The 13,770-nt window shown below is 40.8% G+C and overlaps 1 protein-coding gene across 3 annotated transcripts in view; it reads left to right on the top strand.

Moving 5' to 3' along the window:
• The window catches only part of Crebbp (CREB binding lysine acetyltransferase), a 116,677-nt gene that overhangs the window by 48,803 nt on the left and 54,104 nt on the right, over positions 1-13,770 (top strand). For 2 of the 3 annotated variants that reach the window (XM_034505817.2, XM_076937300.1), the window contains exon 3: positions 3,474-3,650. The exons of the other annotated variant lie outside the window; for it this stretch is intronic. In XM_034505817.2, the coding sequence (XP_034361708.1) occupies positions 3,474-3,650 (177 nt within the window). The remainder of the gene's footprint in view (positions 1-3,473; positions 3,651-13,770) is intronic. 3 annotated transcript variants of the gene reach the window in all.

The following is a 13,770-nucleotide window of genomic DNA, read 5'->3' as shown; positions in this document are numbered from 1 at the left end:
CAGGACAGACTCCTCTGTCCTGGCCCTGCTCATGATTCAGCTTGTACCTACCCATTGTTTCAGCCCAGTGTAGTGAGGGAGCTCTTCTGGAAGAGGAGCTCCACTAATGTGACTTTATTGTGGAGAAAATGCCTCGCTGGCTTTCCATTCTACAGAGGAGCAAGAAGGTAGATCTGTAGTATTCTATACTGTAAACCTTGGAGAGGGGCCTCGTTTGCAGTGGGCTACCTGTATCTTTCGACTCCACAGCCTTTCCAGTGTCAGTGTCATTGTGCCTTAGCCCTTTAGTTTTTAGATTCTCTGTCTTAACATTTTGATGCTTAAAAAGTATGTTTGTTATCTTTTTGATGTGGATCTTGCTCACTGAGTTGGGAGAGGAAGTTCAGTAAATCCAAGAGAAACTAGGATCCTCTATTGGTTAGTGTAGTGGAAAGGATCTTGGTGCTCTTTTGGATCTCAGAGCTTGTTTTATTAATATTGCAGTAGCGGTTCTATCATTATAAGTAGAAAATAGCATTTGTTCCTCATTAAAGCAAACTGAGGACTTTTGCAACCAGAGGTACTTACCACTGAGGCTAACGGGTCAGTATTTTGGTGCCTAGGTTTGTTTGGTTTGGGGGAGAGATATCTAGGTTAGGGTCTTGCACCAAAGCCCAAGGTTGGACATAGGAAGTAAGGTAGAGAACACTTGCTGTATATATGGCTGGAGACTGTCTGTGTTGTGATGAAACACAAAACTGCCATCATGTAAAAATCAAGGTGAGGTGCCAGTTGATAACTATCTAATAATTGAAAACCTTGAGAGTTTATTATTTTATATTGTTTATTATTTGTTTGTGTGCATGCATATGTATGTGTTGATGTGGGTATGGCTTACAGATGCTTGCTACTGTGCCCAGTTTTACATTGGTGCTATGGATCTGAAAACTCAGACCCTCAGTGCTTGTGCAGTCAGCACTCGAGCAACTGAGTCATCTTCTCAGGTCTGCTTCCAAAGTCTAGGAGGTAGAAAGAGGACAGCTCTTCTCCCAGTGCTCCCTAGCTGCTGTGCTGTTGTGCTCTGGCTTCAGTGACTTACTTTCTCCAGGGTTAATTTAAGCTTTTGTTCCTGGAGGTTTCTTGAAGTGGTGATATTTTAGAGTGGTTATTTATTTAGTTGCCCCCATAAACACTAAGCACTTCAGTATAAGACAGATGTTTGTAGGGGGCAAAATGTGGTTTTACGTCCAAGTGGGACTCAGCATGCGTGAGCATAAGCACTGTGGTGTCAGGGAGCTCTGGAGTTGAGTAGTAGTGCTCTGTGCTTTCCATCATCTGTCTGCCATGGGATCTGTCAGTGTAGAAGCATAGCCTGCCCTTCCTACCTTCCACTGCATTGGGTGTTGTCAGTTGATTATGTTGTGCAGCCTAGGACCTGAGCAGCCTTTGGGTGGTGGCTGGATAATTGCCAGTTTGGCCCAAATGCCCTTGTGTCAGTGAGCAAAGTTTGTATGGGTATTCTCTGTGGCCTGCAGGCCTGCCCTTCCCTTACTGGGTCTCCTACCTCGGCTGAGTACCTTCTCTGTTCTGCTCTTTCTTCATTCGTGGGGGCTGCAGTTTACATGTTTTTATTCTTAGTAAAGAGAGACATTACTGGACAAGCAGATTGTTGAATGACTGACCAGCACACATGATCACAGTGCTCTTTCATGGCAAATGGACAGAGTTGTGATTTAATAGGTATTATGTTACAAGAGATTTTGTTGTTGTTTGGGGATTCTACTGTAATTAACTTTTCTGAGGTTGGACTTGAATTAAGTACTTGAAGGGGCTCTATTTGGAAGGACAGGAGTAAAAGCACACTTTTCTGTGTGGGCTACTGGCAAATGAAGATATTAACATTTGACAAGTTTTATTTTGTTTACAAACAAATTTCATGCTCACTGAAAGTTACTTTTTTGCTTTGGATTTTACTCAGCTTCAGTAGCAGATTTAAAACTAAATCTGATAAAATTTGAGTTGAGAATAAAGCTAAGTTTATTAGCTTATTAATAAGTAACTGCTAGGAAGTTAAAAGGACTAAGTGGGTTTTATCAGTAATTGGATTTAGACATCCTAATTTTACTGTTTGATTTTTGAGCACTGATGGTAAGCAGTGTGTTAGCCCTAGACTTGGGGCCATAGATAATGATTTCATCAACAGAGAATAGATACAGAATTAGAAGCCTAGAAATCTAGACACTCTAAAAGTGAATGGTTTTCCCTAAATCTGATCTGTCACTCCTTTAAAGATGGGACAAGCTATAGCAAAATGAGCTGTGGTAGTCCTTGGGGCCTATGTCCATTTCTTTGGCCTTAAAACTTTAATTAATTACTAGCTGTGATCTGACAGAGAACAGGCTGGTACTGGAAGTGAGCATGGTGCCAGACACTCAGGTTCTGGCCTCCGTAGTTAGTCTGGGTATCCTTTTGTTACAGACTCAGGATAGGAATCTCCTAGCTTTCAAACTGTGTAATGAGTTTCTTTAAACTGGATATCTATAACATGTTGTCCATGACCTTAGACTTTGTCTATGATTCTTACCTTTGGGAATTGAAGCTATGCTGAAACTGTCAACTTGCCAAGGAAAAAAGATGAAATTTCCCAAAGAAAGCTGAGTGTGGTAGAACACACTAGGCTGAGATGGGAGGATCATGAGTTCAAAGCCAGCCTAAGCAACACAGAAAGATTATATTTTAGTAGTTTAAAAAGAAAGAAGGCTGGGTATTTGGGCACACACCTTTAATCCCAGAACTTGGGGGCAGGGGGCAGAGTCAGGTGAATCTCTGAGTACCAGGAGAGCCAGCAGCTACACAGAGAATAACCCTGTCTCAAAAAAATCAAAACAAAAAACAAAAATTGGGCCAGAGAGCTGGCTCAGCACCAAAAAGAAAAAGACAAAAGCTGTTGGTAATGGGAGAAAAGAGAGAGGGAGAGGGAGAAAGGGGTAGGGGGGAGCAAAAGGGGATGGGGAAGAAAGGAGTTTTCCAAAGAAACCTATCAGAGTGTTTCCAGCCATCTTATTACCTCTTGAAATCTGATCAGGACCCTGAGAGAAACAAAGCACTTATGGAGTAATTAAATATTAGCTGAAAGGTTCCCCATGGTCTTTATCTTGGAGCCTTTGCTGTGTAGGACTGGCTGGGACAGGGCAGGGCTTTGGCCAAGTGGGAGGGGAGAAAGTGTTGCCTCTCTGGGGTGATGGTTAGGACAGGGATGATCGATTCTTTAAGTCACTTCATTAGCCTTCTGTCTGTAGCATTAAGTTTTTTAGTGAAACTTGTCCTTTCACAGTTCTAAGGAACTCTTGACAATGAGGCTTTCATTTGTAACTGGAGGGAGGGTTTCACAGGGAATCACACCTTGGCATCAGTGGGTCAGGCAAGCACTTCTAAAGTCTGTTTTTCATGTATGATTGTGTTATGGCAGTTGATGGTTCCTGTTTTTGTTTCAGATGGGAATGACTGGTACCACAAGTCCATTTGGACAACCCTTTAGTCAAACTGGAGGGCAGCAGATGGGAGCCACTGGAGTGAACCCCCAATTAGCCAGCAAGCAGAGCATGGTCAATAGTTTGCCTGCTTTTCCTACAGATATCAAGAATACTTCAGTCACCACTGTGCCAAATATGGTAAGATGCCATTTATTTTCTGTGCTGAGGGTCTTGGTGGGTGCTTAGACATACGAATTTTATGGTGCTTGCAGTGAAGAGCTGTAACTAACTGAGTGTGCCATTGGTGATAGAATCATAACCCACCTCCTAAGAGCAGCTCTCTAAGTGAGCTTTTCGTTTTTTGTTATGAACTAGCAACAAGAAGGGCAGGGAAGGCTGATTTAGCTGCTCCTCCCAGATTCCCTTTGTTGATGGAGAGAATTAAACACGTGAATTATTTTACTGTGCTTTCCCAATTTGTGAATAACAAGACTGGCTTACTTGTTAGTGGGTTGAAGCTGTCAATAGAAGCTTGATTTATGTTTCAGTCAAACAAAAGACTATTTTTTTTATTACAAGAATTACTTTGTGCTGATGAGATGGTATTAGGTCTGACTTGATAGATGATTATATATCTTCATTCTTAAGAGTTTCCAGCTATAACAGAAATTGTCCATGAAATCTCTAACGTAACAAGCCAATGGGAGTATCTCCTTTTGCCCAGAATAGAATCTGTTAATTTAGAACACCTAAGACTAGTGTCTCCAGTTGAGAGTGGTACATCTCAGCTGCTGAAGGCATAGTATGCAGGTGATGGCTGGTTAACCCCACAGCCACTTCTCTTCTTCCTTATGTTTGTTGATGACAGTGGACCCTCCATACATACATACTTCCATGGACTTCTACAGTACAATGACTTGGCAAGGCTTAGCGAAAACTGACCATGCTCTTTAGAAAGTTGTCTTTTAACATTGAAAAACTTGTCATTTTTAAATACTAGTAGAAGAATTGCTGAGTAGTCTCTATCTCCTCCCTCTCCCTGTAAGATCTTCTCTGATCTTAGTATGTGCCAAAGAGAAGAGAATGACAGTGTTTACAGCATGCAGTGTTTTCAGGCAAGTGTTGGGGCCTTTTCTCCATTAGTGTACAATCAAAAAATGGGAACAGTGGGGAAGAAAACATCCTCCTACCCCCTTTTAAAGCTGTAAAACCTACCTATTTTCAGAACCACTGATGATTTTCTGTTCTTTGTTCTTATGACAATCCCCTTAGCTCTCCTAGTCTGCTACCTTCCTTTCAGTAGCTTTTGGTTGCCAGGGTTGTGGGGACAGTGTTAGCCTCTGGGATCTTAGACTCAGCTTATATACTGCCTGGCCTCCCTCTTTCATGCTTTGTTTTCAGTTCTCCGTGCAAAGACAGTGGCATGAACTCCAGGGCCAGCTTCATTGCCTGTGCCTGCTTGGTAGCTAGGCAGACATTTAGACTTTAATGAAAAAAAAATTTTTTTTTTTATTTTTCTATGATGGTTTCTGTTTTATACACAGGAATCCCTGACAATCTTCCCCTCCCATTCCGCTTTTAAATTTCTCCCTAGGTTCTCTGTTCCCTTCTCCACTACTACTCCACAGAATGATAAAGTTCCTGTACTCCAGCTTCCTCTGCAAGCCTTGGCTGCTACTTTGGAGACCTAAACTTGCTAAGTATAGTGTGTCCAAGGGTTGTACAGAGGGACTAGGCAGAGGGCCTGGCCTCCTTTCAGGACTAGAGCAGGGCTCCTTGCAGCTTCAGCAGTGACAAGTACAGAGCCACCTGGAACCTTGGTAATGTTTGGCAGTAACCTGGCCTACTACCCATAGCCCTTTGTCCTGGTTGTTACAATCCAGTGTCTTCAGGCACTGACAAAATAGGTTCTTTGGGGTACAGCTTTTCCTGTTGGGAACCCCTGCTTTGAAGACGGTCAGGAGGAACAATAGCAGTATGTCTCATTCTTTTGTTTGTTTTCTGGGATTTTGGAAGAATTCAGTCAACACTGTATTCCTTAACCCCCTCAGAACCATAGTAAACTAAGGAAGCATTTTGTCTACAGAAGCTGGAGTGCTCACTCAGGCCATCTTTCTTATAAAGGTCAAGTGGAGTTCAGAGAAAGATTCATAGATGCCTTTGGGACGTAAACTAGGTCTTTGCTGCCTGGACTGTTTATTCTTGAGGTACAGAGTGGGCCAGGCCATGTCCAGGCCATGTGCTCATGAGGATTAGCCCTCGGTGGAACACTGATGTGGGACTGATAAAGGGGTCAAGGTACAGGCTGCAAGTGTCTTTATTCCTGCAGCGGCTTCTTGAGGAATCATCAACAGGTCCCATTTGATGTCGAGAAAATTAAGGTTCTGAAGGAGTCTCACTTGTTCATGGCTATGTGGCTTCCTTTTTGCAGAGTTCTTTTTAATTATATACTCAGATGTTTTAGCAGCCCTGAGTCCACCGGGAGTGCCATTTCTAACCTGTGCTTGCACAATTTGTTTGCAGTTTCTTGACCATGTTTTGTGATCTTTCTTGAATTTTCTCTGTTATATCTGGTGTATTAAAATGACAGATTTTCACATGACAAGGAAACATTGTTACAAATATAGATCTTTTACATTAAAAAGGGAAAATATGCCCTGAACTTAATGACCTTCTCCCTTTTTTGGGAGATGGGTGAAATATACTTTGAGAGTTGTTTTGGTTGGTTTTCTATTTTGGTGATAAAGGATCAAAGTAACTTGAGGAGAAAAGGCTTTGTTTGACTTACATTTCCACATTACTGTCTATTATTGTGAGAAGCCAAGATCATGTAAGATTGCTGCTTACTGGCTTACTCCCTGTAGCTCCTGTGGCTTGCTCAGTGTGTTTTTAAAAAAACAACTCAAGTCCACCTATAAACATCACTTAAAATGGAGCTGGACCCTTTCACATCAGTCATTAAGAAAATGCCCCCACAGAATTGCCTACAGGCCGTCTTTGTAGAGGTATTTTCTCCGTTGAGGTTCCCTCTTTTCAGAATGTCCTGAGCTTGTCTAAAAGTTGATTTAAAAAAAAAAAAATAGCCAGCAAAAGAGCTAATTTTTAGGGGTTGATTGACTTTGGTACCAAACAGTTCAGGTTAGGGACACTGATGCCAGCTTATTTATGCAGGTTAAGTTCTTCATGGGGTAACTGAAACCTCATAGACATGAACCAAGGGACTCTTTTTCTCTCTTCTTGCATGACTTCAGCATTTCTGTCTAGTGTTGAGAATGGGAAGATATTCACTCACTTATTTGATTCTTTTGTTTGACATGTTTGCTGTACCCTACAATGGCCTTAGGTACAGGAGGAGAGCCTACAGAAGAAGGTGAGTTTGCTCTTCAGTGGAGAACAATTAGAAAACCCCAGTTGCCTGTGTACCATGCAGTAGTTGAGATGGACACAAAGACTTTGTTAGGTGGAAGCATCAGAAAAGGCCTCATCAAAGCAAGGAGATTTGAAGATGCCGCCACAGAGACTCTAGAACAGTGGTTCTCAGCCTTCCTAGTACAATGACCCTTTAGTACAGTTCTAATGCTGTGGTGACCCCTAGCCATAAAATTATTTTCATTGCTATTTCATAACTGTAATTTTACTACTGTTATGAATCATATTCTAAATATATATGTTTCCTGTTTCTTCATGGTCTTACGTGACCCCTATGAAAGGGTCATTAGATCACCTCAAAGGGGTCACGACCCACAGGGTGATAGAAGGGCATTGGCTTTTGTAGGAATGGTGGAAAGCCAGTACTTTTGAACGGTGACTCTTAGGAGGGGCTAAGTAGGAATGTACAAAGTTGGGGGCCAGGCAAAAATCATTTTGCAGTTGGGGTAGAGAAATGGCTCAGCAGTTAAGAGCATTGGCTACTCTTCCTCAGTACTGGGTTTTAATTCCTATCATTCTTATGGTGCCTCACAACCATATAGTTCCAGGGGATTTCATGCCCTCTTCCTAGCCTTCATGAGCTCCAGGCATGCATATAGTGACAGACATACGTGCAGGCAAAAACACCCATAAGAAATACATACATATTTTTTAAAAAGCTAGAGTGAGGATAGGGATCTTGAGTTGAAGGAGAACTGTCAGTTTACAGGGAAATAAGCTGGAATTTTTGCTTTTCTTTCTAAGTCATTCAAAGGTTTTTTGTTTGTTTGTGTTTTTCAGCTACTTTGTTTTTTTCAGCTAGTGGCCTGGATATGGTTGGTTAGGAGTGGGTTAGGAGAGAAAACAAGGTTGTCACTTAGGTAGATTATCTGCTAAGAAGGTGTCCTGGTAGAGAACATGTGAGAAGGTGTTCTTTACAGAGCTGGAAGAGGAGCAGCAGGCTTGAGGGAGGGAGCAAAGGTGTATGTGCAAGTGACTGAACTCTGCATCCCAAGAGCGGATGGCAAGTAAGTGGGTGGTATGAATGAAAGGGGCAGCTGCTGCCCATCTTGGAATCACTGGCAGTATAGAGACAACTTAATGAGGTGGCCCACGAAGAGCATCAGATAGATCTCCAGCTAGGGACAAGAGGGAGAAGAGATGGTATAGGAGGTGATAGGGAGATGATAATTCACTACTAGTGGAGAAGGGATCTTTGACACATGGATTGGGTGTCAGCTGAGATTAAGAGAAAGGCTAAAGAGCATCATTAGGACGGGAAAACCACCTAAAATGGTCTGTCCTGTGCTGATGAGTATGTGTGACTTGCATGCTCGGAGACTTTGGGATCACCTTTCTGTGATACCGAGTGCTTTGGTTTTGGGAGCTGCAAAGTGTTACAAACTAGAGACCCTGGTAGACGTGTGGTAGGGTCCTTATTTGAGGATATATTCAAGGGGAAATAGGAATGTTCTTAAATTTTCAGATATTTCTCATATTACTTCTGGTCTTTTTATTTATAATCTATATAGATTTTTGAGGTTTGTTAGTAATGTCTTGCCATTTTATGATTCTCAGAGGCACTTTGCAAGTACTTCTCCGCAGAAAGATAAATCAGGATGCGTATTAGACTTAGTCACACATTAAATTTAATTACAGTATGTATACTGCTTTACATGTTTGTAAACTAGTAAGACTGAAATATCAAATGTATTTACTGTATAATGTTCTAGGACATTTAATGTGGGTCTAAAGATTTTTAAATTACTTATAATTTATTGCTAAAGGAAGCAATTTTGTCAGAGGTGAAAAGTATGTTCCCAATGTGTATTTTGGTTTTGAGGTATGTGGGGACCTTTCCTGGAGAGAATGTATGCACAGGAACAGTGTGTTGCTCTCCATTTTCAAGAAAAGCACTTGGTTCCAGTTGACATTTTGCTCTAAGCTTTGGATTGGGTTTTCAGCCATTTTCATAGAACAGTCTGTGAAGTAGGACTTGTCTTAGATAGAAAATGTTTAAGAAAGAAGCTTCATCTCCATGGCCCATGAGGTCTCTGTGGAGTTAATTTCTGATAGGAAGTTCCTATATGTGTTTTTTTCAAATAAGAAAAATTAAAAACAACACTAGAGATTTTAGCCTTCTTATGGATATGCGATGGGAGATTCATCTTGTGTGCTGCTTGCTTAGCTTACTTAAAATTGCTCATGAGAATGATGTTATACTTTGTTTTGATTGTGTGCTAAAATTCTGAGGTAGAGGTTTGGACAGGACCCAGACAGCTGCTGATAGACAGCTATCTCTAAATGGAAGGAAAATGTGGTGGATCAGAGGAATTTTCAGACAGAGAAGAGTTGTAGCACTGTCTTCCGGATCCTGCCAAAATAGCCCAATTGATACAGTGATGCTGGCAGCATCTGAGTAGTAAGCCGTGGATGCTGGACTTTCTTGCCATATGTCCTGGACTTCAGGAAGTAGCTTTGCGTCTCAGTGCATGCCGATGATGGGGCATTCTTGAGCCTTACTTCATCTACCAGATTCAGAATCTTTCAGGAAAAAGGCTAGAAATTTGTTTCTGTGGTCACTCTGAAACTTCATTGTGTTTCTTACTTAGTTTCCCAGCTTATGGTACCTAAGCCCCTTTGATGAAATTCAGATACTTCTTAAGTAGATGGCTGAGTAGTCCTTTCTTTTATATTAGAATCTGCAGTTATATATGTGTCCCTATAGTATAAGAGCCGATCTAAATAAAGTGTATGACAGCTGTTGTTCACTACGATGTTGGCCAAGTGGCAAGCTGTGTCCTGGGAATGGACTTACCTTACTCCCTCAGCTTTTATTTGTTATGGTTTTGTTTTCTTTCTCTTGGGTCTGGTTCATGATTTGGGCATTGGGAAGGACCCTGTTTAGCAGTAGAGCTCATGGAGGCTAGCATCTCCTCTGTGAGCACACTTGGCCTCTATCCATGGATCCAGTAAATCTCACATGGAAAAATAAACTTTATAATTGTGTCTGTGTGAACTGTGTACAAATTTTTTTCTCATTTTCATTCTCCAAACAGTATGGTATAACAACTATGTATTTAGTATTTTCATTGCATTTGGTTTAAGTAATCTGGAGATGGTTTGCATAATCATGTCCAACCTGCAGCCTATGGGCCATATGTATCCCAGGACACGCTTGACTGTCATCCAACAAGTTCTTAAATGGCACAATCATGTTACAGTGTCAAAAGACTGGGCATCTTTTCCTAGAGACTACAGGAGGTATGCATAGGTGTATTCCCATCTCACCACTTCAGAATCATTGTCTCTTCTTCTAGCTAACAGCTGTGGTGGTTCTGTGTTGACAGGCAGTTCATACATACTATGTAGCCCAAGCTAGCCTTGAATTCCTGCTTCAGACTTCTGAGCATTGAGATAACAGGTATGTGTATGCCATGATGCTGGGCCTTGGCAGCTGGGTAGATTTAATGAACACTTTCTGTTTTATGCCTCAGCTATGTATTCCCAGTGGTTTCAGGGTCCTGAAAGGAATCAGAGCAAGCAATACCAATGCTTGAGTCAGAAGACCTTGCCTATTCTTGAACATTTACTAGAAAATAACTTCTTTTCTATGAGGGATGGCAAGATAATCTTGGTTTTTTATATCTGTATATCTGCAGGGTATAGAGCATCTTCAATAGTTTTTCTAGTTGATATTTTGATTTTATATCCAGTGCTGAAAATGCCACTTTGTGTAAATACACTGCAAATGGTAAAGCTCAGAGTCACAGAGATGGGTGCTTGAGGGCTTTGGTTGTATCATGTGTGGAATCAGGAGCAGAGAGCAAAGGATTGTATTCAGCTCACTTCTCCACTCTCACGCCGTGCACTTAGGGAATAGAACACCCATAGTGGGCACTTTCCCACTAGATTTAATGTAAAAAAGATGTAAATTTAAAAAAAAAAAAAATGTCTGTAGGTCAATTTGATCTACATTTCCTCACTGAGATTCTCTTTCCAGTTGGTTCTGAACTGTATCAAGTTAACAAAACTAACTACTACTTTAATGCCGAGATAGTGTATGCTAGTAACCCCAGCACTCATGGGGTAGAAGCAGACAGGTCTCTAAGTTATTGGCCAACTTGGTATACATAGTTAGTTCCAGGCCAGCAAACTGTCAAACCTGAAGATGTGCTGCAACATGTAAGAATGTTTTAGTGAAGTCTACCTGTGTATGAATGGCTGTGTTCTGATGTGTCTGGGTCAGTGAGTTCTGTTTATTTCTCAGTAGCTTACTCTTCAAACTAGCATGGCTCTTATACTGCACTAACTTCCTTACATGTTTATCAAATGATACATGTGACGACTTGATGTGCCAGGGTGAGTTAATACACACATATCATTTTTCCCCATAACTCCTTTCACTCACCCCTCCCTAGTGCCTCAGCTTAGTGTCCTCTTTCATATTTTTAATAATCAATCAACTCCAGCTTGTACTCTCGTATATTCCACTGGAGTTATGGTTGACATCCTTTAAGAAAACCTACTTTATTTACCTGATGCCATCAACAGTGCATGTGAAGTGTGAACTTAGAATGTTGACTGGCTTAATCTGGTGCAGACAACCATTTCCTCTGAGTTGATTGGTGTAGCAGTCCTGTCAAGTCCAGTTCCTCCTCAGCCTCTGGCTCTTGCAGTCTTTCCTCCCATCTTCCAAGACAGTCCCTGAACCTTGTGGAGATGATATGATATAGATGCCCTATATGTGACTGGCCACTCCACTAACAGTCACTGCACTTGAATAGTTGTGAGGTTCTGTGTTAACTACTGTCATTTAAAAAATGATTGTTTATGTAAGAGAGTAGGCACAGATATGCATGGGTGCATGTGCATACTGAGTCCAGAAGAGGCTGTCAGTTTACTTAATCTATCACCATGCCTATTAGTTTGAGTCCGAATCTTTACCTGGAACTCTTGCTTGCATTTTGTTGGCTGTTTTCATCCCCCACAGAGCTTGGGTTACAGGTGTGGCAGAGTTTGTTATCTGAGTGCTGGGATCCAGCTTTGCTCCTCAGAACAAGCTCTTAACCACTGAGCAATTTCTCAGAGCTTTTCCATTTTTTATATTCAGTTCTTCGTCGTTTTCCTTTTTTCATCTTTGTGTGTATATTCACATATGTGAACTCATATATAGGGTGTGTATGTGCATGTGCATATAGAGACTAGAGGTTAGTGTCTGTTACCTCCTTAATCACTCTCCACCGTGTGTGTGTGTGTGTGTGTGTGTGTGTGTGTGTGTGTGTGTGTGTGTGTGTTGAGTCCAGAGCTCACCAATTCAGGTAGGTTAGCTAGCTGGCTAGCTGAGAAGCCTCCATCTCTGCCTTCCAATGCCTGCTTGGCTTTTTATGTGGATTCTGAGGATCCAAATTCTATGCCTAACACTTTATTCATTGAGATCTCTTCTCAGCTTTAATTCTTTACATTTTCTAATGATTATTATAATTTATTTATATATTTATCTATTTTCTTTTTCCTTTCTGGGTTTTTTTTTGGGGGGGGGTTTGTTTTTGTGGGGCTATTTTTGTTTTGTTTGGTTTGGGTTTTTTTGTTTTGTTTGTTTGTTTTTGTAATTTCTCCAAAGAAGATTTGGTTATAAAGTAATGAATAGTTCTGTAAAACATTGATATAATACATTAATTTTGGAAAATTAAATAAAACTATACCCTGAAACACCCTCCTGCCACGATAGAACTAATACATGATTTTGTCAGGGTTTTTCTCAGAAAAGATACAGACTCAGAGTTAATAGAGGAAAATTGAATGGCCATATAGCAATGTGCTAAGTACTAGATTTCAAATATACTTTTAGCAGCTTTTTTGTTAAAACTTACAAACTGGGTGGTGGCAGTGGTGGGTGTCTTTAATCCCAGCCCTGGGGAGGTGGAACAGGTAAATCTCTGAGTTTGAGGCCAGCCTGGTCTATAGAGCAAGTTCCAGGACAGCCAGAGCTACACAGAAAAACCTGTTTTGAAAAATCAAAAAACAAAACTACAACTTTACTTCGATATTTTTGGTTGTCTTAAGTACTAGTAATTTTATGGTTGTTTGTTGTTTTTCCCCCCAAGACAGGGTTTCTCTGTGTAATAGTGCTGGCTATCCTGGCTGAATTCACAGAGATTCTCCTACCTCTGCCTCTAGAGAGCTGGGATTAAAGATGTGTACCACCACTGCCCAGATTTTAAGATGTATTCTAATTTTTTGTCTCTCAAGACTTTAGGTAAAGCTGACTAGTACATTCTAATACTCCATAGCTGTTTTACTGAGGTTATTTGAGGTCATATTTTTAATGGCTGCATACTGTTTCAGTATAGATTTGTTACAGTATTTATTTAGTCCAACTTTGATAGGCATTTACATTTTTCTAATTTTTTATTGATAAATGTGATGTTTAACTTTACTTTTATATACATTGTAGTATATCTTTCTCTGGTTACTTCTTAGCAGTGAGTTAAGTGGGTTTATAGAGCCAAAGGAATATATATATATATTGGGCTGTTGGTGTAATTCAGTCATAAAGCACATATTAGCGTTTATGAGGCCTTGGGTTTAGTAACCAGTGCCACTAAGAAGAAAGGAAAGGAAGAGAGGGAGGGAAAAATGAAATGGAATTGATGATGGTGGCACCTTCATATAATCTGAGCATTCTAGAGGCAGACTCTGGGTTACAAAGCAGACATTGTCTCAACCCCTACTACCTACAACCAGAAGGACTGCACATGTTTTCTTTGATAGTGTTCTTTTCCAAGTCTGAAAGTTTGTCTTTTTTTTGAAAGTGTAAACTCAGCTATATTTTTAGCAGAACACTTAAGAGTACTTTTCTTACATACCCTCACCAACCACAGTGGTTGTTTTCTGTACCATCCATACT

Source organism: Arvicanthis niloticus, chromosome 6 (genome assembly GCF_011762505.2).
Source record: "Arvicanthis niloticus isolate mArvNil1 chromosome 6, mArvNil1.pat.X, whole genome shotgun sequence".
In the NCBI taxonomy this organism is placed as follows: domain Eukaryota; kingdom Metazoa; phylum Chordata; class Mammalia; order Rodentia; family Muridae; genus Arvicanthis; species Arvicanthis niloticus.
The sequence above is the reverse complement of the archived record's forward strand: the minus strand, read 5'-3'. Positions and strand labels throughout refer to the sequence as shown.